This window comes from Dendrobates tinctorius, unplaced genomic scaffold, assembly GCF_039654945.1.
Source record: "Dendrobates tinctorius isolate UK_male_01 unplaced genomic scaffold, ASM3965494v1 ptg000017l, whole genome shotgun sequence".
Classification (NCBI taxonomy): domain Eukaryota; kingdom Metazoa; phylum Chordata; class Amphibia; order Anura; family Dendrobatidae; genus Dendrobates; species Dendrobates tinctorius.
The window spans coordinates 13,508,640-13,534,233 of NW_027361685.1; the positions used below are offsets into that span (position 1 = coordinate 13,508,640).

At 47.0% G+C, this 25,594-nt stretch overlaps 1 protein-coding gene across 1 annotated transcript in view; it reads right to left on the reverse strand.

Moving 5' to 3' along the window:
* Positions 1-215: 215 nt before the first annotated feature.
* The window catches only part of LOC141082445 (uncharacterized), a 29,881-nt gene continuing 4,502 nt past the window's right edge, over positions 216-25,594 (reverse strand). Inside the window, exons 2-7 of the mRNA XM_073566387.1 lie at positions 5,188-5,398; positions 4,879-5,058; positions 4,672-4,795; positions 4,491-4,588; positions 4,202-4,292; positions 216-2,715 (exon numbers count right to left, since the gene is read on the reverse strand). Of these exons, the coding sequence (XP_073422488.1) occupies positions 1,358-2,715; positions 4,202-4,292; positions 4,491-4,588; positions 4,672-4,795; positions 4,879-5,058; positions 5,188-5,398 (2,062 nt within the window). The 3' untranslated portion in view covers positions 216-1,357. The remainder of the gene's footprint in view (positions 2,716-4,201; positions 4,293-4,490; positions 4,589-4,671; positions 4,796-4,878; positions 5,059-5,187; positions 5,399-25,594) is intronic.

Here is a 25,594-nt window from a genome sequence, read left to right on the forward strand (position 1 = left end):
AATTCACGTGCTGATAGACGCGCGGTTTACCGATTTCCTCTTTTCAGCTGCAACGGCCAAAATCCAGTGATCGTTGAGCTCGCGGAGACTCTTCACTTATCCCAGAAGGCACTGGGAATATGCAAATGATCTCCTCAGGACTCTTCCCCTGCCAAATTCCTGCTATCCTTTTAAAGTGGGCAAAACTCTACTCAGACAGCACAGGGTGAGGGTAAAACAGTGTGGCAATGCTTTATTGTACCACAAAACAGGCAGATAACACATAGAACAGTCCCAGCAAAATACCCAAGATGGGGCACATTACAGAGTCTCACCCTCCACTGACCCGCTGGGATAAGAGCAGCTGTGACTACATATCTTCCAGGGTCGCTACCTCACCTGTGGCACGCACACAGAGAGGAGGTAACGACAAGCGTAGGAAGATGACAGTCCATACACGGCCAGTTGATCCGAAGATCACAACCTGGCTTCATATTCCAGGGTCGGTTACTCCACCTGTGGCACGCACACAGAGAGGTGACAACAAGTGTAGAAAGATGGCAGTCCATTGAGTCCATACAAGGAACAAGGCTAGTTGATCTGAGGATCATAACCTGTCACGAAACGTATCCATAGTTCAGCAATGGTCAATGAAGCAGATCGGTATTCTTCCAACTGAGGCTAAATACCCCTAGGTTGTTTCCTATATAGAATCATAGATCTGTGTCCCTCGCAATGAAGCCATGATGTAAATGGCTGCCGTCCTGTCTCTGGTCCTTTTGGGATGTATGGATGTCTTGGCAGAATCTCTCTGGCTTTTTCCCTCTGTCTCTTTACTCTTTATATACAGGTATGTAACCTATTTTTAGACTTAACAAGTGTCCCACATTCAGTATTTACATAAAGGGTAAGAATGGTGATGAAATCAAATAGCATTACTTGATTATTTAAACTATTTGCATAGTTTTTCCCTCACTGCTTGGAGATTAGTTACAGATCACTTGGAAAACGCTAGCATTTTGAAAACTTATTACACTTGCATATCACTAGTTTTTAAGCGGGAAATAGGTGGGAATTTAAAATACGGTTTTCTCGCATATGTCCCGCGGAATGGAATTCTGGAATTCCTGCAATTCCACACATGTACACATAGCCTCAGGGGGTAAATTATGGGTATAGTTTTACATTTGGAATTAATAAAGTTTAGTTTTATCCTAGTTTGTCAGCAAACTTGAGGAATGACAAGAGACAACCCATTTAAAGAGATTCAATTTTGGTTAAAACTATTCCAACACTATGAACATAAAAAAGGCTTCTCCCCTATGTGACGTCTCTGATGTTTATTAACAGTTGATTTTCAAGTAAAATATTTCCCACATTAAGAAAATGAAAAAGGCTTCTCCTCTGTGTGACTGCTCTGATGGCGATCAAGAAGTGCTTTCCTGTTAAAATATTTCCCACATTCTGAACAGGAAAAAGGTTTCTTCCCTGTGTGAGTTCTATGGTGTTCATTAAGACTTCCTTTCTGGTTAAAACATTTCCCACATTCTGAACAGGAAAAAGGCTTCTCCCCCATGTGACTGCTCTCATGTCTAACAAGAATCGCTTTCTGGTTAAAACATTTCCCACATTCCGAACAGGAAAAAGGCTTCTCCCCTGTGTGACTGCTCTGATGTCTAACAAGAATCGCTTTCTGCTTAAAACATTTCCCACATTCTGAACAGGAAAAAGGCTTCTCCCCTGTGTGAGTTCTCTGGTGAGAAACAAAATGTGATTTCTGTGTAAAACATTTCCCACATTCTGCACACGAAAAAGGCTTCTCCTCTGTGTGAGTTCTATGGTGATTAACCAATTGTGATTTCCAGTTAAAACATTTTCCACATTCAGAACATGAAAAAGGCTTCTCCCCTGTGTGAGTTCTCTGGTGTGTAACAAAATGAAATTTCTTGTTAAAACATTTCCCGCATTCTGAACATGAATATGGCTTCTCTGCTGTGTGAATTCTCTGATGTGTAACAAGAATCGCTTTCTGGTTAAAACATTTCCCACATTCTGAACATGAAAAAGGCTTTTCTCCTGTGTGGGTTGTTTGGTGACTAATAAGATGTTCTTTCCGGTTAAAATATTTCCCACATTCTGAACAAGAAAAAGGCTTCTCCCCTGTGTGAGTACTATGGTGATTAACCAAATGTGATTTCCAGTTAAAACATTTCCCACATTCTGAACATGAAAAAGGCTTCTCCCCCGTGTGAGTTCTATGGTGATTAACCAAATGTGATTTCCAGTTAAAACATTTCCCACATTCTGAACATGAAAAAGGCTTCTCCCCTGTGTGAGTTCTATGGTGATTAACCAATTGTGATTTCCATTTAAAACATTTCCCACATTCAGAACATGAAAAAGGCTTCTCCCCTGTGTGAGTTCTCTGGTGTGTAACAAAATGAGATTTCTTGTTAAAACATTTCCCACATTCTGAACATGAAAATGACTTCTTTGCTTTAGGAGCAGTGTGTTTTTTAATGCCTCTTTTGTGACTTTGATTTTCCTTAGTAGTCAGTAATGAATCAGAAGATGGGACCTGTTTCATAGGATCAGATGACAGATCTTTGCTGTGAATGGATGATGGTATATCTGGAGTAATGGCTTTCACTTCATTTGTATCTTGTAGGATATCAAGATCATCAGATTTAAAAATTGAAGATGTCAGCTGTTTCTCTGATCTCCTGGTACAGTCATCTGCCAAGATAAACAATTTTTTTTAATAAAATATCCTTGAGTTTTATATTTTTGAATATTTCTACTTAAACTGTCCATAAAAATGGCAAGCTATGTAAAAAACTTTAATTATTTACCAAGACAATGACAGTTCACCGTCTAATAGAAAACCTTGTTGGATGAACCAGTAGTGTGTGGTGTTCAACTGTTTGTTCATTCTGCCTCCCAAATATCGAATAAAAAGAAACCAATCAATGTTATGTAGGCAAAAATAATACCAATTCTCATCTCACAAAAAACAAGTCCCCAATCAGGTCCATCATTTGTCAATAGAAAAACAGATAAGGCAGGTTACTGTTAATGCTATAGTTAGGGTTAATGTTGTGGCTAAAGTTAGAGTTAGTGTTTGGGCTAAAGTAACGGTTACTGTTAGGCTGAAGTTAGGATTAGGCCAAAGAATTGTCTCCCCAATAATTGGGTCACGTCACATCAGTCATGTCAGAGTTTTCTTTTTCCGGAAAAAAAAAAATCAAAACGAATAAAATGGCCCGTCAGTATTATAGTGCAGAGGAGGCTTATGCACTTTTATGTTCTGACAGTGAAGAAAGTGCAGTGTCAGATGGCGATGTGGATTTCGAGGGCTTTAGTAGCAGCGACAGTGATAGCTCAGAAATGAGCAGTGATTCTGGTCCATCCTCACACACAAGGACCAGTACAACAAGAAGGACAAATAGCGCTTCTGGAGAAATGTCTCCAACTCAGGGAACAATGCCCAGTACTAGCGCTGTCCCTAGTGCTCGTGAATTGGCGCACACCAATGTCCAAGGGGCTCTGCCTCTTGATGAAGCATTTCCCAGATGGGAGGCTTCGGATTCAGCTACTCCATTCATCCCTAATTTTAATGTCTTTCCAAGTGTAAATGTGGACGTGGAAAAATTTGGACTAATTTTTTTTTCATTTGTTTATGACAGATAGCTTGCTAGAGCATATTGTCCTACAAATTTATATATGTCCCAATTCATCAGCCAGAATCCACGATACTATTATGCTAGGTCATATATGGAAGTGAAGCTGAAATGGACGTATCATAGACTGACACTGGCTACTCAGAAGATTGTGTGACACCCGTTTCCTGTCTCTTTGTCTTGAGAAAACTTCAGTTGTGTGCAAGCCTTTGCTGAGAAAGAAGTAGACATCTAACTCTGTGTTCGGTGTGACACTCGGCCTATATTGGGTCAGGTACAAGCAATCATATAGATCTCGCTTTAAGGGATCACCCTCACACTAATACCTGGGGGTAGGTGGATCCTCCAGGTTCCTAGTTCTATAGAAAAGGGCTTTCAATGCCCAAACAAATTTGAACAGCTTTGGGTGGAGGAGAATGTTGTGGTCTAGAGGCAAAATGGTGATCATGGTAATACGGCCGGACTACACCACCGATAAAGCAGCCACAGCCGGTGACTGAGAGGAATCTGTGACTTCTCTGCATTCAGTGGTTACTACTCACCTGGGTAGTCATATGTGGGAATCTCCTCTTTACACCATTCATCATCTCTCACATATGTCTCTGTAGTATTAATATGGGTCAGATCTTCACCCTGAAACAAATATTGTAAGAGTCACTGACAGATGGAGAAGTCCCATCTATGATCAGCTCTAATCCTGCCATCTCCACCGTTCTCATTACACAAGTATAAAACATATAATACTGGTGGATAAAACAAGACTGAGCACAAGACCTTCACAGCCGTCTACACATCATAGGGGAGATCTCCTGACACCTTCTCTCCATCTACCTGATGATCCTGAGGAGCACTGGGATCTTCTTGGTTACAGTCCTGTGGAAGAAGAGGACGGGGACATCTCTCTGGTGTTGTCCTCTTACTGGATAGATCTGGAGGAAACACATACAGGGACTGAATTCATTCTCTACATACAGATAATTATAGGCCGTGTGTATTTAGTCCTGTCTATTACCTGGTGATGTGAGGGGCTGGGGAACCTCCATTATGACGTTCTTGTACAGATCTCTGTGTCCTTCTAAATACTCCCACTCCTCCATGGAGAAATAGACAGCGACATCCTGACACCTTATAGGAACCTGACACATACAATGATACCGTCATCCCCCCGATCCCTTCATAGTGTTACTGTATAATGTTCCAGCATTCCCAGCAGTGTCACCTCTCCAGTCAGCAGCTCAATCATCTTGTAGATGAGTTCTAGGATCTTCTGGTCATTGATGTCCTCATGGATCAGGGGGTGAGGTGGAGGCCCCGTGATTGGGCTCAGGGGTCTTCCCCATCCCTCAGACACAGGGTCCTGACAGCGATCACTAGAGGTCTTCTTCACCACTGTGTAATCCTGGTTATGGAGAGACACATTAATAAATCTCACTACAGACATTTCCAGAGTCCTCACCTCTCCAGTTCTGTCCATCTGTTATTCCCATAGATAAGAATGATGTAATGTGACGTCATCAGAATCTCTCACCTCTCCAGTGAGACGGAAGAGGATCTCTAGGGTGAGGTGTAACATCCTCTCCGCCATCTTGTCTCTGTCCATATCCATCCTTGATGGGTAAATCAGGAAAATTCTCTTCTGTAGAAGATCTTCACTGAGAGGATCCGATATTGTAGAGACCTGAATGAGAAGAAGATGATCCGATGTAACATCATAAGAATCCTGTGTAATAATACAATTACTGGAGATAATAAGGGAAACATATGAGGAGATTTATTATCTTACAGGGTTTAGTTTTCTTCCCTGACATCTACTAATAAAACCTATATATTTAGGCCCCAGACAACAAGCAGTTTCCTCCTCGGAGTCGGCAGCTGAACACGTTCCTCATAGACTCATCAGCGTCACCATCAATTCCCATCAGAGTGAAGGAACATCGCTCCTCTATTCAGCTCTATGGATCCAGGATGAAATCCACTGCGGCCCCTGCAAGAAAAGAGCGAAGTCTGGTGAGACCCCCGAGGCCGGAGATTTCTACAGCTGCTCTGTGCACAGGACCTGTGATGAGGTCACAGGAGGGGAGGAGTCAGGGGTCACATGATCAGGGGCCTCAGTGTGTGCAGGACTCTGCTGTGCTGGTTGTCATGGTGCTGGATGAGGGGAAGTTTCTGTGTGGGGTCAGGAGGGGTTTACAGGGTGGATGTAGCAGAGCCGTGTGTGTACGAGGTGTACGGAGCGGAGCCGTGTGTGTACGAGGTGTACGGAGCGGAGCCGTGTGTGTACGAGGTGTACGGAGCGGAGCCGTGTGTGTACGAGGTGTACGGAGCGGAGCCGTGTGTGTACGAGGTGTACGGAGCGGAGCCGTGTGTGTACGAGGTGTACGGAGCGGAGCCGTGTGTGTACGAGGTGTACGGAGCGGAGCCGTGTGTGTACGAGGTGTACGGAGCGGAGCCGCGTGTGTACGAGGTGTACGGAGCGGAGCCGCGTGTGTACGAGGTGTACGGAGCGGAGCCGTGTGTGTACGAGGTGTACGGAGCGGAGCCGAGTGTGTACAAGGTGTACGGAGCGGAGCCGTGTGTGTACGAGGTGTACGGAGCGGAGCCGTGTGTGTACGAGGTGTACGGAGCGGAGCCGAGTGTGTACGAGGTGTACGGAGCGGAGCCGTGTGTGTACGAGGTGTACGGAGCGGAGCCCTGTGTGTACGAGGTGTACGGAGCGGAGCCGCGTGTGTACGAGGTGTACGGAGCGGAGCCGTGTGTGTACGAGGTGTACGGAGCGGAGCCGTGTGTGTACGAGGTGTACGGAGCGGAGCCGAGTGTGTACGAGGTCTACGGAGTGGAGCCGTGTGTGTACGAGATGTACCAAGCAGAGCTGTGTGTGTACGAGGTATACTCCCAGCTTCGGTCGCAGACGCCTCTGCGTATGCTGTATACACCCGTATACCCCAGCTTCAGTCACAGACCCCTGTGTATACTGTATACACCTGTATACCCCCAGCTTCAGTCACAGACCCCTCTGTGTATGCTGTATACACCCGTACACCCCCAGCTTCAGTCTCAGACCTCTGTGTATACTGTATACACCCGTATACCCCAGCTTCAGTCACAGACCCCTGTGTATACTGTATACACCTGTATACCCCAGCTTCAGTCACAGACCCCTGTGTATACTGTATACACCTGTATACCCCCAGCTTCAGTCACAGACCCCTCTGTGTATGCTGTATACACCCGTACACCCCCAGCTTCAGTCTCAGACCTCTGTGTATACTGTATACACCCGTATACCCCAGCTTCAGTCACAGACCCCTGTGTATACTGTATACACCTGTATACCCCAGCTTCAGTCACAGACCCCTGTGTATACTGTATACACCTGTATACCCCCAGCTTCGGTCGCAGACCACTCTGTGTATGCTGTATACCCCCAGCTTCGGTCGCAGACGCCTCGGTGTACGCTGTATACACCCGTACACCCCCAGCTTCAGTCTCAGACCTCTCAGTGTACGCTGTATACACCTGTATACCCCCAGCTTCAGTTGCAGACCCCTCTGTATGCTGTATACACCTGTATTCCCCCAGCTTCGGTCGCAGACCCCTCAGTGTGCTCTTTATACACCCGTATACCCCCAGCTTCGGTCGCAGACGCCTCTGTGTACACTGTATACACCCGTATACCCCCAGCTTTGGTCACAGACCCCGCGTCTCTCACACTGTATACACCCGTATACCCTCAGCTTCAGTCTCAGACCCCTGTGTGTATGCTGTATACAACTGTATACCCCCAGCTTCTGTCACAGACCCCTCTGCGAACTCTGTATACACCCGTATGCCACCAACTTCGGTCGCAGACCACTCTGTACGCTGTATACACCTGTATACCCCCAGCTTCGGTCACAGACCCCTATGTTCACTGTATACACCTCTAAATCCCGAGATTGGGTCGCATACCCCTGTGTACGCAGTATACACCTGTATACCCCCAGCTTTGGTCACAGACCCCCTGTGTGCTATACACCCGTACACCCCAGCTTCAGTCGCAGGCCCCTCTGTGTATGCTGTATACACCCGTATACCCCCAGCTTTGGTCACAGATCCCCCTATGTACGCTGTATGCACCCGTATACCCCCAGGTTCGGGCATAGACCCCTCCGTGTATGCTGTATACACCCGTACACCCCAGCTTCAGTCGCAGGCCCCTCTGTGTATGCTGTATACACCCGTATACCCCCAGCTTTGGTTACAGATCCCCCTATGTACGCTGTATGCACCCGTATACCCCCAGGTTCGGTCATAGACCCCTCCGTGTTTGCTGTATACACCCGTACACCCCAGCTTCAGTCGCAGGCCCCTCTGTGTATGCTGTATACACCCGTATACCCCCAGCTTTGGTCACAGATCCCCCTATGTACGCTGTATGCACCCGTATACCCCCAGGTTCGGTCATAGACCCCTCCGTGTATGCTGTATACACCCGTATATCCCTAGCTTCAGTCGCAGGCCCCTCTGTGTACGCTGTATACACCTGTATACCCCCAGCTTTGGTCACGGACCCCCTGTGTACGCTGTATAGACTCGTATACCCCCAGCTTGGGGCATAGACCCCTCCGTGTATGCTGTATACACCCGTATACCCCCAGGTTCAGGCATAGACCCCTCCATGTATGCTGTATACACCCGTATATCCCCAGCTTCGGTCGCAGACCCCTGTGTATGCTGTATACACCCGTATACCCCCAGCTTCGGTCGCAGACCCCTGTGTACGCTGTATACACCCATATACCCCCAGCTTCAGTCGCAAACCCCTGTGTATGCTGTATCCACCCGTATACCCCCAGCTTCGGTCACAGACCCCTGTGTACGCTGTATACACCCGTATACCCCCAGCTTCAGTCGCAAACCCCTGTGTATGCTGTATACACCCGTATACCCCCAGCTTCGGTCACAGACCCCGCATATCTCACACTGTAGAACTGACGCCGGACTCACACGGTAAAACTGCAGTCGTCGGTCTCTCATCTCTCGCACTTATACTGATAACATAAGATGGAGTCAGACGAACCCTCCTGCAAAACGTGAGAACAAAGTCATTACTACAGGACTGTGTGAGAAAGGGAGTTATTCTACAAGAAACGCTGGGGCCACAAATGAGAATAACATAATGTCGCTCATCTTCTCTTTCACCATAGATATTGACAGTGAGGGCGACTTCCACTTTGCCGCAATGTGGATTTTAGTGGCCATAAATAAGTAGTTTACTAGCTTCTGAAAGCTTTCTGGAAGCCGAGAAGGCCTGGTTCCCAGTAAAAGGGTAGAAGGTTCCAGATCAACTGGTCCACCATACATCTGTGCTATCAGACGCTTCACCTTCTCCCAAAGCTCAGAAACCACCATACAAGACCACCAAATATGTCTCATGTCACCAGATATTCCACAGCCCCTAAAACAGTCTCCCGAGATTTTAGGAAAAATGTTGTGAATTTTTTCCTGTGCAATAGTTTTAAGGAGGTCTCCACAAGGGAAGTCTGGTGACTACCTCATGATATAGTGTCACAGCTACAATACCATTCATCAATTGACTGTTCAAACCCCAGATCCTCCTCCCACTGTAACATACTGTATACTTCAATTTTTTATCATCTTGTGGAGAATTTATAGCATAGTAGATCAATCAGATCGTTCCCCTGCCCAAAGGGTCATTTAGACATTTATTTTCAAAAATAAAACTCGTTGCCCTGAGAGTAGTACCGCTCGGGAGGATCTGCTTTGCAAAGTGGGAGATCTGGTTCAATCGCATTACCTCCCGAACTGGAGGGTCAAATATTTGAACAAATTCCTGTCTGTCAAGTAAGATATTAAATGGGGAACACAAATGTTTAAGTATATGAATACCTTTCAGCTTCCACCAAGAAAAAATTAGTGGCTCAAGGCCTGGCGGGAACATGGGGTTTTGTAATATAGCTGTCAGGGGAGAAGGGCTTGATTGTAAGTTATATTTAAACCGGACTTTCCTCCAAAGAAGCAACGAGTGGACTGTAAAAGGAGCCACATTCATTAACCCCCGTGGAAGTCGGTCTGTGGTCCACATTAGGCCTGATAAAGAGAATGGTTTGGAGAGAAATGATTCCAGAATAACCCATCTCGGACTATTGGGATATGAACACGCACTTATTAATGGAGTAGTCTGTGCCGACTTGTAATAAAGTGTAAAATTAGGGAGGGATAAACCCCCTTCTTTTCTGTGACGGAACATAAGTTTTTGCACAATTCTGGGTTGTTTTCCGAGCCAAAGAAACTTAGACATCGTAGAGTGTAAATGAGTAGAGTTGAGCGAAACGGGTCGAAAAATTTCAAAAGTCGCCGACTTTTGGCAAAGTCGGGTTTCATGAAACGAAACCCGACCCTAGGATGAGGTCGGCCACGAGGTCGGCGACTTACGCGCCAAAGTCGCGTTTCAAAAGTTTGTTTTGCGCTCTTTTTCAGCCAATCAGGATCCACGGACACTGTGGGCAACGTGATGACATAGGCAGGGGTCACCACCATCTTTCAGAAGGGCATGCAAGTGATTGGCTTGCTTTGGTGGGCATCAAAGGGGGTATAAAAGGGCGTGCACGCCGACCGCCATCTTACTTCTGCCGATCTCAGTATAGGGAGAGGTTGCTGCTGATTCTGTAGGGAGAGCATTAGGCAGGGAAGAAGACAAAAAAACTGCTTCTGCTGCTAGCGATTTGGCCTGCACAACACACCAGTCACTGTGTGTGCAGTGCAAGGGGAGGCTATATAGTGGTGTATCAGTGGTGTTGGTTGTTGGGCTGCCTTCTAAGGCTTCCTGACATTCCTGCATTGCTGTTTACCCACTGCTCCGCAAACTGCTTTTTTAAAAGCAATCCCAATTTTTTTTTTTGTCCTGCTGAGAAGAAAAAAAAACTGCTTCTGCTGCTAGCAATTTGGCCTGCACAACACACCAGTCACTGTGTGTGCAGTGCAAGGGGAGGCTATATTGTGGTGTATCAGTGGTGTTGGTTGTTGGGCTGCCTTTTAAGGCTTCCTGACAGGCTGGCATTGCTGTTTACCCACTGCTCTGCAAACTGCTTTTTTAAAAGCAATCCAATCTCCCTTATCCTCTAGTCACTTTTGTCACAGCTGTGCCATCGAGCCTGTCACATAGCGCTCAGATATTCATTGGGCCTCACACAATCCAAAAGTGTCCAGTGTCCAAAAGTGTGTGCAGAGATTCAAAATCTCCCTTATCCACTAGTCACTTTTGTCACAGCTGTGCCATCGAGCCTGTCACATAGCGCTCAGATATTCATTGGGCCTCACACAATCCAAAAGTGTCCAGTGTCCAAAAGTGTGTGCAGAGATTCAAAATCTCCCTTATCCTCTAGTCACTTTTGTCACAGCTGTGCCATCGAGCCTGTCACATAGCGCTCAGATATTCATTGGGCCTCACACAATCCAAAAGTGTCCAGTGTCCAAAAGTGTGTGCAGAGATTCAAAATCTCCCTTAGCCTCTAGTCACTTTTGTCACAGCTGTGCCATCGAGCCTGTCACATAGCGCTCAGATATTCATTGGGCCTCACACAATCCAAAAGTGTGTGCAGAGATTCAAAATCTCCCTTATCCTCTAGTCACTTTGGTCACAGCTGTGCCATTCAGCCTGTCACATAGCGCTCAGATATTCATTGGGCCTCACACAATCCAAAAGTGTCCAGTGTCCAAAAGTGTGTGCAGTGATTCAAAATCGCCCTTATCCTCTAGTCACTTTTGTCACAGCTGTGCCATCGAGCCTGTCACATAGCGCTCAGATATTCATTGGGCCTCACACAATCCAAAAGTGTCCAGTGTCCAAAAGTGTGTGCAGAGATTCAAAATCTCCCTTATCCTCTAGTCACTTTTGTCACAGCTGTGCCATAGAGCCTGTCACATAGCGCTCAGATATTCATTGGGCCTCACACAATCCAAAAGTGTCCAGTGTCCAAAAGTGTGTGCAGAGATTCAAAATCTCCCTTATCCACTAGTCACTTTTGTCACAGCTGTGCCATCGAGCCTGTCACATAGCGCTCAGATATTCATTGGGCCTCACACAATCCAAAAGTGTCCAGTGTCCAAAAGTGTGTGCAGAGATTCAAAATCTCCCTTATCCTCTAGTCACTTTTGTCACAGCTGTGCCATCGAGCCTGTCACATAGCGCTCAGATATTCATTGGGCCTCACACAATCCAAAAGTGTCCAGTGTCCAAAAGTGTGTGCAGAGATTCAAAATCTCCCTTATCCTCTAGTCACTTTTGTCACAGCTGTGCCATCGAGCCTGTCACATAGCGCTCAGATATTCATTGGGCCTCACACAATCCAAAAGTGTCCAGTGTCCAAAAGTGTGTGCAGAGATTCAAAATCTCCCTTATCCTCTAGTCACTTTTGTCACAGCTGTGCCATCGAGCCTGTCACATAGCGCTCAGATATTCATTGGGCCTCACACAATCCAAAAGTGTCCAGTGTCCAAAAGTGTGTGCAGAGATTCAAAATCTCCCTTATCCTCTAGTCACTTTTGTCACAGCTGTGCCATCGAGCCTGTCACATAGCGCTCAGATATTCATTGGGCCTCACACAATCCAAAAGTGTCCAGTGTCCAAAAGTGTGTGCAGAGATTCAAAATCTCCCTTATCCTCTAGTCACTTTTGTCACAGCTGTGCCATCGAGCCTGTCACATAGCGCTCAGATATTCATTGGGCCTCACACAATCCAAAAGTGTCCAGTGTCCAAAAGTGTGTGCAGAGATTCAAAATCTCCCTTATCCTCTAGTCACTTTTGTCACAGCTGTGCCATCGAGCCTGTCACATAGCGCTCAGATATTCATTGGGCCTCACACAATCCAAAAGTGTCCAGTGTCCAAAAGTGTGTGCAGAGATTCAAAATCTCCCTTATCCTCTAGTCACTTTTGTCACAGCTGTGCCATCGAGCCTGTCACATAGCGCTCAGATATTCATTGGGCCTCACACAATCCAAAAGTGTCCAGTGTCCAAAAGTGTGTGCAGAGATTCAAAATCTCCCTTATCCTCTAGTCGCTTTTGTCACAGCTGTGCCATCGAGCCTGTCACATAGCGCTCAGATATTCATTGGGCCTCACACAATCCAAAAGTGTCCAGTGTCCAAAAGTGTGTGCAGAGATTCAAAATCTCCCTTATCCTCTAGTCACTTTGGTCACAGCTGTGCCATCGAGCCTGTCACATAGCGCTCAGATATTCATTGGGCCTCACACAATCCAAAAGTGTCCAGTGTCCAAAAGTGTGTGCAGAGATTCAAAATCTCCCTTATCCTCTAGTCACTTTGGTCACAGCTGTGCCATCGAGCCTGTCACATAGCGCTCAGATATTCATTGGGCCTCACACAATCCAAAAGTGTCCAGTGTCCAAAAGTGTGTGCAGAGATTCAAAATCTCCCTTATCCTCTAGTCACTTTGGTCACAGCTGTGCTATCGAGCCTGTCACATAGCGCTCAGATATCAGTGGGCCTCACACAATCCAAAAGTGTCCAGTGTCCACAAGTGTGTGCAGAAATTCAAAATCTCCCCGTCCTATAGACACCTTGTACCTTGTTTTACATTACTATATAGTTTGTTGGATTTTGTCTACATTTCTACCAAAAATGAGGAAGGCTGGTTTAAGAGGCCGTGCAATTGGGCGGGGGTTGGCAGCTGGTAATGATGGTGTTGGTGGTGGATCTGATGGTAGTGGCAAGAGCAAAATAGGACCGAATGCAGGAGGTGTTGAGCCTGCGTCATCGTCTGGCTACATAAGGCCTCGAATGCTTAGTTTTCTAGGAGTTGGCAAACCGCTTTTAAAGCCAGAGCATCAGGAAAAAGTTTTGTCTTACATTGCTGACTCAGCCTCCAGCTCTATCGCCTCCTCTTCTTCAGTTGTAAAAAGCAAAGCACTGAGTCGTCATTGGAGGCTCATGTTCATGAACCACACCTTTCCTTGTGTCCTTCACCCCAACCAAGATTGAAGGATGACGCAGACCATACTACTGATTACTCCATGGAGCTGTTTTCACATACCATGCCTGGATTATCAAGTGAAATGGTGAATTACCCAGGCCAAGATGAATCTGACATGGAGTGCACTGATGCACAGCCGCTGATGGATGATTCTGCTGGTACATTCACTCAGAGCACTACATTGTCCTCGCAGTGTACAGAGCCAGATTCTGACCCTGATGAGACTCAGGTGCCCCTTCCCGCACACTATACCACCATACACGGTGACACAGAGGAAGGTGCACATGACATAGAAGAGGAGGTGATGGATGACCCAGTTGTTGACCCAGATTGGCATCCATTGGGGGAAGAGGGTGCTGCTTCCAATAGCTCAGATGAGGAGCATCCACAGCAGACATCGACATCGCAACAGCTGTTATCTGGCAGGCCCGGAGCACTCCAAAGACAAGTTACAAACATCAAAAGAGTTGCTGGACAGCTTGTCCAGAGGGTCAAAAGATCACAGCGTGCTAGGCCGCAAAATGTCTGCCAAAGTAGGAAGAGTGCAGTGTGGCACTTTTTTGAACAAAATCCTCATGATCAGGCCAAGGTTATCTGTAAGAAGTGCGCAAAGACCTTTAGCCGAGGGAAAAATCTGAAAAATTTGAATACCAGTTGCATGCTTAGACATTTAACCAGCATGCACTTGCAAGCATGGACACAACACCAAACCTCAAGTGCCACATGTGCAACTGATCACAACGAAGGTAGTCAGCAACGCTACATTGTTTCCCCCACTGTAAGCCCACCGGTTAGCACAGCAGCAAATGTTGAGGTGTTGTTGCAAGGCCACAGCAGTCAGGGAATCCCACTGTTATATCAACGAAAGACTGATTCTAGGCCATCAGAAAGAACACCAACTCCATCACCATCATCAACCCTCTCTCAGTCCGCCCTGTCCACCGCTACTTCCACCATATGCAGCTCTCAAGTCCAGCTCACCCTCCCAGACACTATGAGTAGGTCAAGAAAGTACTCAGTCTCTCATCTGCGTACACTGGGTTTGAACGCCCACATTGCCAAACTAATCTCGTTTGAGATGATGCCCTTTCGGTTGGTGGAAAGCACAGCTTTCCGCGAACTCATTGCCTATGCAGTACCACGCTATGACCTACCCAGTCGCCACTTCTTCTCTCGCAAAGCCATCCCAGCCCTCCACCATCATGTGAAAGACCGCATTGTCCATGCACTCAAGCAGTCAGTGAGCGGAAAGGTGCACCTCACAACTGATGCATGGTCCAGTCGGCATGGCCAGGGCCGTTACGTGTCCATCACTGCACACTGGGTTAATGTGGTGGATGCAGGGTCCACAGGGGACAGCGGTGGTGGGGCAGTGCTGCCTAGCCCACGGTATAGGAAACAGTTGGCTGTAGGCGTTCGACCCTCCTCCTCCTCCACCTCCTCCAGAAGCGAAAGCTCATCCACAGAGCGCAGTCGTACGAGCACTCCATCTGCAGCTGCCACTGTTGCACACGATGTGTCCCCCTATCGAGCAGCTAGTGGAAAGCGTCAGCAGGCTGTGTTGCAGATGATGTGTTTGGGCAACAGACACACCGCCGAGGTGCTGGCCGAGTACTTGAAGCGACAAACTGAGTCATGGCTGGGCAGTGTACATCTTGAGGCAGGCAAGGTAGTTAGTGATAACGGCCGTAATTTTGTGGCAGCCATAGCCCTTTCAAAACTCAGCCATATACCTTGCTTGGCTCACACCTTGAACCTGGTGGTGCAGTGCTTCCTCAAAAATTATCCGGAGTTAACAGCCCTGCTCCAGAAGGTGCGAAGACTGTGCGCGCACATCCGCCGGTCGCCTGTACACTCCGTTCGTATGCAGAAGCTGCAGCGATTGCTCCACCTTCCCAACCACCGCCTCATTATCGACATTGCAACAAGGTGGAACTCCACCCTGCACATGGTGGAGCGGCTGTGCGAGCAGAGGCAGGCCATAATGCATTTGTGGGAGGATACACGGCCAGGCACTTTGAGAGCAGACATGGAGTTGACAGGTGTGCAGTGGTCGAAGCTGAAAGACCTCTGTAAAGTCCTTCAGTGTTTTGAGGAATGCACACGGCTGGTAAGCGCAGACGACGCCATCCTAAGCATGAGCATCCCACTTATGCATCTGCTCATGCAAACTTTGACGCACCTTAAGGAGCAGGCGTCTGCAGCCAATGTTGATGAGGAGGAAGAGGAGGAGGGAATCCTTGATGACATTCAGCCATTGTCTGCTCAGGGACCTCTCCTGGACGAGGTGGAGGAAGAAGAGGAGGAGGAGGAGGATGATGGGGATGATTACTTAGGGGAGGAGGATGCATCTCGTGGGGCAAGTGAAAATGTTGGCGTGGCAAGGTCTGGTACAGGGTTTGTGCGTGACTGGAGGGATGTGGATTTGCCAGAAAGTGCTCCTCCAACCAGCACTCGCAGTGCATCATTGACACCGGGAACATTGGCCCACATGTCAGATTATGCCTTGCAGATCCTAAAAAGGGACCCACGCATTGCTAAAATGATGAACGATGACGACTACTGGTTGGCCAGCATCCTGGATCCACGCTATAAAGGCAAATTACAAAACATCATGCCACAGGAGAACCTTGACCTAATATTGGCTAATAAACAAGCAACTCTGGTAAATCGGTTGCTTGAGGCATTCCCAGCACACAGCAGCGGTGATGGTTCTCACACGAGCCGTACGGAACGGGGGCAGCTTGGCAGAGGTGTTCGTGGTGCACACAGCAGAAGTGGCGTTGGAGACAGGGGTTTCATGACAATGTTGTGGACTGATTTTTCAAGTACCGCTCACACAACTGGTAATACTGCATCGATGGAAAGTGACAGGAGACAGCAGTTGTCAACTATGGTTACAAACTACTTTTCCTCCCATATCGATGTTCTCCCACACAGGTCATTCCCCTTTGATTATTGGGCCGCTAAACTGGACACCTGGCCTGAATTGGCACAATATGCCTTACAGGAGCTCGCTTGCCCAGCTGCAAGTGTGCTATCGGAAAGAGTCTTCAGTGCAGCTGGATCAATCCTGACAGAAAAAAGGACCCGTCTGTCAACCCAAAATGTGGATGATCTAACCTTCATTAAAATGAACCACGCATGGGTTTCCAAGGATTTTGTCCCACCTTCCTCTGATGACACATAGGGTGACAGAAAAATGGCTTGCTTTGGTCCACCTCTTCCTGGGACTTGACCTATTTCACCTTTTGCATCAGCTGAATGTCCAACATCAACATATGCCACTTTCTAAAACTCCCTAACTGTGCTGCCCCCCCCATGGCCGGGGTCACCACCTAGCGCACGACACCGTGCGAGTGCCGTTGCCCTGGACAGGTGGGTAGGCCGACTCTTGGGCGCGGGCACTGGTACAGGGTCCTTCATAGTGCAATCAAGTGTCTCTGACGGTGGTGGTGCACACCCGCCGTCAGACACACCGCCGTACTATGAGGGGCCCAGTGCCAGTACTGACGCCCACGAGTTGGCCCCCCTTGCTTGGGCAGGGCCCCAGCATTTGCAATCTTTACCTCTCCCTGCTCCTCCGCTGTGTAGTCTGGGCCGTCAAATCCATACTGTGCCTGACACCGTCTGAGCCTGCCTCCTGAGACATACTGTATATTTTGAATGTGTACGCTATCCATACATGTTATCCGGGGAAACGGTACCCTTTCTAACCTTTGTGCAATCACGTGCAATCCATACTGGGCCTAACACCGTCTGAGCCTGCCTCCTGAGACATATATTTTGAATGTGTACGCTATCCATACATGTTATCCGGGGTTACGGTACCCTTTCTAACCTTTGTGCAATCACGTGCAATCCATACTGGCCCTAACACCGTCTGAGCCTGCCTCCTGAGACATATATTTTGAATGTGTACGCTATCCATACATGTTATCCGGGGAAACGGTACCCTTTCTAACCTTTGTGCAATCACGTGCAATCCATACTGGGCCTAACACCGTCTGAGCCTGCCTCCTGAGACATATATTTTGAATGTGTACGCTATCCATACATGTTATCTGGGGATACGGTACCCTTTCTCACCTTTGTGCAATCACGTGTAATCCATACTGGGCGTGAGAACGGCTGGCGAGCTGTTAAGCAAGCTACAGCACCTGTGGTTTGCACACGTAAGTTTGTCATTTTTTCAGGAATGACGGTTAGGGCTAATTCCGGAACTGCGGTTGACCTGCACTTACTGGGAAATCATTGTTCGCGGGTAATAATTGTAATCAGTGATCCCCATCACTAACGTTGTTCAGCGGGTTATCTGCACCTGTAAGCGACAAACGCTGGCCTTTTCAGTGTAGCGCACATGCAGCCACGGACATGTAAGGGCATGACACACCAGTTATTGGCCAATCTCATGTGCCAGAGCCTCACGTGTCCATCTAGTAAGCTGGACTCGGACCGCGGGGCATGACGGAGTCTCGTTCGTTAACGGAATTAAGCTTGCAATGTGTGCATCTGTTCTGTAGCTGGCATGGTTGAGGTTTCCCAGGTGGAGTCGAATTTAACCGTAGGCTCCACTCCTGGTGGTGCCCTTCTGGACATTCCTTTAAGGTTCAGCTTTGCAACCATACTGCCCACGTAAAACAAACACTTTGCCTTCATGAACGCTGTTTGGAGGGTCATGACTCGTGGGAATAACGCCGCCCAATCAGTTAACCTGCTAGAGAGATCCTTCGTTGCTCCCAAGCATGACATCACACTCCCTAGGAAGAAGGTAATGCCACTGTGGCGACCGTACTCCTGGGGGCGACACAAGTGCACTGATGCCCAGCCACTGCTCGATGAATCTGCTGGTACATTGACCCAGACCACTACATTCCCCTCGCACGCTACATGACCTGAATCTGACCCTGATGAAACTCAGGTTACCCTTCCCATATACAGTTCCATCTTACACGGTGACAAAGAGGAAGCTGCAGATGAAAGTGCAGGTTCGGCCCACCCGCCATCAGACACACCACCGTACTATCAGGGGCCCTGTGCCAGTGCCGTCGCCAACGAGTGGGCCCCCCCTGCTTGCTCAGGATCACAGCACTTGCAAAGTTGAAATACTGTGCAGTGAGATGGAAGATGGGGACGACGAGGAATCCAGACAAGTACAGGGATTCCCTAGCGAGGAGACTTATTTGATTGTTTTCAATGTTGGGACAGCAATTTTTGTTGGGCACTATACTCTGGAGAATGATAGATGGGGCCCACCATACACTGGAACATTCCAAAGGTGGACATCAGACACTGGAGCAGCATTTACAGGGCCCATTATACACTAGAGCATTAGAAATGGGGCCCATTATGTTTGGAGCTTTATTTGGGCCCATAAGACAGTGGAGCTTCATCCATGGGGACCAACATATACTGTAGCATTATGTGGAGCTCATCATATACTGTTTCAAACATTATATGGGACCAATGATTCTGTATGGAGAAATAGATGGGCCTCGTCATGAGATGTAAAAAGTGAGGTATTTTTCATTGTACTATACCGCTATTTCTCTGCCGTATCGGAGCATGATGAGTTGTGGTATGTGTTAAAGGGGCGCTCTTTCGCCCAGGGCACATGAAATCCTGCAGCCAGCCCTCCCCCCCACAACTTTAGCCAAATAACCCCCATTTTTCAGTGCGTAACTTGTATTATGAAGTTAATTAAGGTTGACAAGCTTAAGTAAGAAGAATTGATGCTTTTGGCATTCAAATGGGCACTGTAGGTGTGTTTCCTGTCCTCCTCTCACTGCCGACTTTTATTCCCCATTGACTTACATTGGGTTTCGTGTTTCGGGACGACCCCGACTTTTCCCTATAATCGGACGATCTTGCTCGACCCGACTTTTGGAAAAGTCGGGTTTCACGAAACGAAACGCGACCCTAAAAAAACAAAAGTCGCTCAACTCTATAAATGAGTGAACGTTCTGGCTGGTACCATAATTGGGAGGGACCTAAATAGATATAAGAAGCGAGGCAGTGACACCATTTTTAATGCATGTATTCTGCCGAGCAAGGATAACTTTGAGGAAGCCCATCTATCCAGGTCCCTCTGGAAGTTTTGGATCAGTGGACAGTAGTGTTGAGCATTCCGATACCGCAAGTATCGGGTATCGGCCGATACTTGCTGTATCGGAATTCCGATACCGACTTCCGATATTTTTTCAATATCGGAAGTCGGCATCGGAATCGGAAGTTCAAAGTTGATTGACAGCCTGACGTCATCATGATGCGCGGTGTGTGCGCATCATGATGCGCCGTCATTTCGGGCCTTCCGGGGGTCTCTGCCGGCCTGCCGGGGGGCTGTGCCGGCCTTCCGGGGGGCTGTGTGGACTGCCCGGGGTCTGTACCGGCCTGCCGGGGGGCTGTGCCGGCCTGCCGGTGGTCTGTGCACCCTGTGGGGGTCTGTAACGGCCTGCCGGGGGGCTGTGCCGGCCTGCCGGGGGGCTGTGCTGATGTCCGGGGGTCTGTGCAAGCATCGTCCGATGGGACTACAAGTCCCATCTGGCGATGCCTGCTACCATGACAGTGATTGACACATTAGCCAATGATGGGACAGTAGTAGTCCCATCATCTGGCTAATGTGTTAAATGTTAAAAAAAAAAAAAAAATACTACATACATACTACATACATACTACATGCATGCTACATACATACTACATGCTACATACATACTACATACATACATACATACTACATAACACATATATACTACATACATACTACATACATACTACATACATACTACATGCTACATACATACTACAAATATACTACATGCATGCTACATACATACTACATGCTACATACATACTACATACATACTACATACATACTACATGCATGCTACATACATACTACATGCTACATACATACTACATATATACTACATGCATGCTACATACATACTACATGCTACATACATACTACATACATACTACATACATACTAAATGCTACATACATACCACATACATACTACATACATACTACATGCTACATACATACTACATATATACTACATGCATGCTACATACATACTGCATGCTACATGCATGCTACATACATACTACATACATACTACATGCTACATACATACTACATACATACTACATACATACTACATGCATGCTACATACATACTACATATATACTACATGCATGCTACATACATACTACATATATACTACATGCATGCTACATACATACTGCATGCTACATGCATGCTACATACATACTACATACATACTACATACATACCACATATATACTACATACATACTACATACAATACATTCATACAATACATACATAGACATACAGTACATATAACATAGAGTAACATACTTACCAATACTTGTCACATTGTTCCCCGAAGCCATTGTCGTCTACGGAATAAATATTAACATAACAAACCACAAAAATACTCACCCACGATCCGAAGCAGTCCACGAGTGTGTCCCACGACGATCTTGGGTAGAGAACTGCAGCATCAGCTGTTGCTGCCGTTCTCTACGGGCTGCAGGAATCCAATGACGGAAGGTAGGTATCCTTCCGCACTGTATTCCTCCGCCACTTAAAAAAAAAAAAGTCCCTAGTCTCACTTTATGCCATTGCTGCGTGGGAATTTCCCACACAGCAATGGCATAAAGTGAGACTAGGGACTTTTTTTTTTTAAGTGGCGGAGGAATACAGTGCGGAAGGATACCTACCTTCCGTCATTGGATTCCTGCAGCCCGTAGAGAACGGCAGCAACAGCTGATGCTGCAGTTCTCTACCCAAGATCGTCGTGGGACACACTCGTGGACTGCTTCGGATCGTGGGTGAGTATTTTTGTGGTTTGTTATGTTAATATTTATTCCGTAGACGACAATGGCTTCGGGGAACAATGTGACAAGTATTGGTAAGTATGTTACTCTATGTTATATGTACTGTATGTCTATGTATGTATTGTATGAATGTATTGTATGTAGTATGTATGTAGTATATATGTGGTATGTATGTAGCATGTAGTATGTATGTAGTATGTATGTAGCATGCATGTAGCATGCAGTATGTATGTAGCATGCATGTAGTATATATGTAGTATGTATGTAGCATGTAGTATGTATGTAGTATGTATGTGGTATGTATGTAGCATGTAGTATGTATGTAGTATGTATGTAGTATGTATGTAGTATGTATGTAGCATGTAGTATGTATGTAGCATGCATGTAGTATATATGTAGTATGTATGTAGCATATATGTAGTATGTATGTATGTAGCATGTAGTATATATGTAGTATGTATGTTGCATGTAGTATATATGTAGTATGTATGTTGCATGTAGTATATATGTAGTATGAATGTAGCATGTATGTAGTATGTAGTATGAATGTAGCATGTATGTAGTATGCATGTTGTATGTATGTAGCATGTAATTTTTTTTTATTTTTTTTTTTACATTCAACACATTAGCCGGATGATGGGACTACTACTGTCCCATCATTGGCTAATGTGTCAATCACTGTCATGGTAGCAGGCATCGCCCGATGGGACTTGTAGTCCCATCGGACGATGCCTGCACAGACCCCCGAAGCCTGCACAGCCCCCCGGAGCCTGCACAGCCCCCCGGCAGGCCGGCACAGCCCCCCGGCAGGCCGGCACAGCCCACCGGAGCCTGAACAGCCCCCCGGCAGGCCGGCACAGCCCCCCGAAAGGCCCGTACAGACCCCAGAGAGGCTGTACAAGGGAAAAACAGGATTTTTCTTATTCCGATACCGGAAGTCCCATAGACTTGAATGGGACTTCCGGTATCGGAATCGGCGATACCGATACTTTTTTTTAAGATCGGCCGATCCATTCCGATCCGATACTTTGAAGTATCGGATGGTATCGCTCAACTCTAGTGGAGAGTAATTCCACCTAAACAGAGGTGACCTGTTGGCTGTTAAGTTGATACCCAGATATGTTAGATAATGTTCTTTGTGTATAAACCCAAAATGGGAGGCTATATTAGTTTGCTCTTAGGAAAATTTACAAATAATGCTTCGGAATTATTAATGTTAATCTTTAACCCTGAGATCTTCTCAAATTCGTGAAGGAGGGAAAACAAGTGAGGGAGTGTAGTGTGGGGACTTATTAATGTTAGCAGGAGATCATCCGCAAAGAGGCTGACTTTATATTGGTCTCCCATATTCTCAGGGCCCAGGATATTCTGATCTCTCCTTATTGCTTCCCCAATGGGATCCATTGCAAAAGCAAAAAGATCCGGAGATAGAGGACAGCCCTGCCTGGTACCCTCTGAATATTAATTGGAGGGGGATGTGGTGACGGGAGTTTTTCATAAGCGATAGGGCTATCATATAACAATTGGAGGCACTTTATAAGTTTAGGGGAGAATCCGACTTCCGATAGAACAGTAAAGAGATATGTCCAGGACGCCGAATCGAAAGCCCTCTCAATATCTAATGCAAGCAGGAGAAGTCGCTTTTGCTGTAGGTTAGTTGTATGAATAATATTTCACCCTCTCCTAATATTATCTGGGGCCTGTCGCGCTGGTATAAAACCAACCTGACCCTGATGGATGAGGTGAGGGAGGATTTTATTGGTCCTGTTAGTCACAATGGATGTAAAGATTTTGAAGTAAATGTATAAGAGGGAAATAGGTCTATAATTTGTTGTGAGATGATCTTTCTTAGGATTAGGGATTACGGTTACATGCACCACGTAGAGCTCAGGGGGCAGCTGTGAGCCATTTAGTAGTGAATTACAGAGGTTTTTATATGTGGTGTCAGCACATCGCTGCATTTTTTATAATATATTGCTGTAAGACCATCCGGCCCCGGGGCCTTTCCTTTTTTAGTTTTTTGATTGATGAAACTATTTCCTCCTCAGAGATGTGTAAATGGAGTTGTTGTGCCGCGGACTCAGTCAGGTTAGGTAGATGTAGTGTGTGAAGGAATGACTCCAGTAGTGGGGGGGGGGGGTGATTGTGGGGCGAATACAAACTCTGGGGGTATTCATTATAAGTGCTATACATGACATCGGGGTGGGCTGAGATCTGACCCTTAGGGTCTTTTATAGAGGAGATTATATGCAGTGACTCTCTCATTCTGAGCTTACGAGCGGCATCTTATTAGGCTTATTGGCATGGTGATAAAACGCAGCTTTACTCCAAGTTAGCGCCTCTCCGTTCTGGTGGTGAGAATGGCGTCTAATTGTCATTTCATATCTTGTATTTGTGTAGATAAGTATAGGGGTGAAGAGCGCTGATTGGCCAATTCTCACTCCTGCAGTTTCTCCTCCAGTCTGGGCTGTAATTCAGACCTTTCTTCTTCCTGTCGGCCGATAACTTATCACAGAACCGGGAATAGATTTTCTGTGCGCGAGTCACATTGCTCCAAGTGAGGCCTCCTCCGCTGTGTGAGTTTAGGCGAAATTTGTTATATCTTCTCTTATAGCGGTTACATTAGAGATTTGGGCATTTTAGCTCCTGGTGTGGAGTCGATAGCACAATCATATGCCGCCATATAGTAGACGGCCGGTAACTGGGGAGAATTCCCTCATGTGTGGGGTCTATTTCCCTCCAGAGAAATCACACGTTACATTCCACACATAACACTGTGTAGAGAAGGCGGCGCGGGGTAATTGTGCCAGTAGTGAGGGGCAAATAATGGCGGGAATGTCACTGACTGAGGAGAAGGCTCCATGGAGGTCAGCACTCCGGAGATCATGTGACCCCCTGACTCCTCCCCTCCTGTGACCTCATCACAGGTCCTGTGCACAGAGCAGCCATATATGTGGAGTGCGGCTCTGCAGGTTAGTGATGGGCAGTCCGGCTCTTCTGGCTCCTTTCCCCAGTTTTTTCACTCCTGTCCCTTCACTATAAGGCCTGGGCCTCATTATACAGCTGTACAGGGGTCTAGTGAAGGCTTTTTAGCCCTTTCCTCAGACTGTAGCTCCTGGGAACAGGCCCTCACTCCTGTCCCTTCACTATAAAGCCTGGGCCTCATTATACAGCTGTACAGGGGTCTAGTGAAGGCTTTTTAGCTCTTTCCTCAGACTGTAGCTCCTGGGAACAGGCCCTCACTCCTGTCCCTTCACTATAAAGCCTGGGCCTCATTATACAGCTGTACAGGGGTCTAGTGAAGGCTTTTTAGCTCTTTCCTCAGACTGTAGCTCCTGGGAACAGGCCCTCACTCCTGTCCCTTCACTATAAAGCCTGGGCCTCATTATACAGCTGTACAGGGGTCTAGTGAAGGCTTTTTAGCTCTTTCCTCAGACTGTAGCTCCTGGAAACAGGCCCTCACTCCTGTCCCTTCACTATAAAGCCTGGGCGTCATTATACAGCTGTACAGGGGTCTAGTGAAGGCTTTTTAGCTCTTTCCTCAGACTGTAGCTCCTGGGAACAGGCCCTCACTCCTGTCCCTTCACTATAAAGCCTGGGCCTCATTATACAGCTGTACAGGGGTCTAGTGAAGGCTTTTTAGCCCTTTCCTCAGACTGTAGCTCCTGGAAACAGGCCCTCATTCCTGTCCCTTCACTATAAAGCCTGGGCCTCATTATACAGCTGTACAGGGGTCTAGTGAAGGCTTTTTAGCCCTTTCCTCAGACTGTAGCTCCTGGGAACAGGCCCTCACTCCTGTCCCTTCACTATAAAGCCTGGGCCTCATTATACAGCTGTACAGGGGTCTAGTGAAGGCTTTTTAGCTCTTTCCTCAGACTGTAGCTCCTGGGAACAGGCCCTCACTCCTGTCCCTTCACTATAAAGCCTGGGCCTCATTATACAGCTGTACAGGGGTCTAGTGAAGGCTTTTTAGCTCTTTCCTCAGACTGTAGCTCCTGGGAACAGGCCCTCACTCCTGTCCCTTCACTATAAAGCCTGGGCCTCATTATACAGCTGTACAGGGGTCTAGTGAAGGCT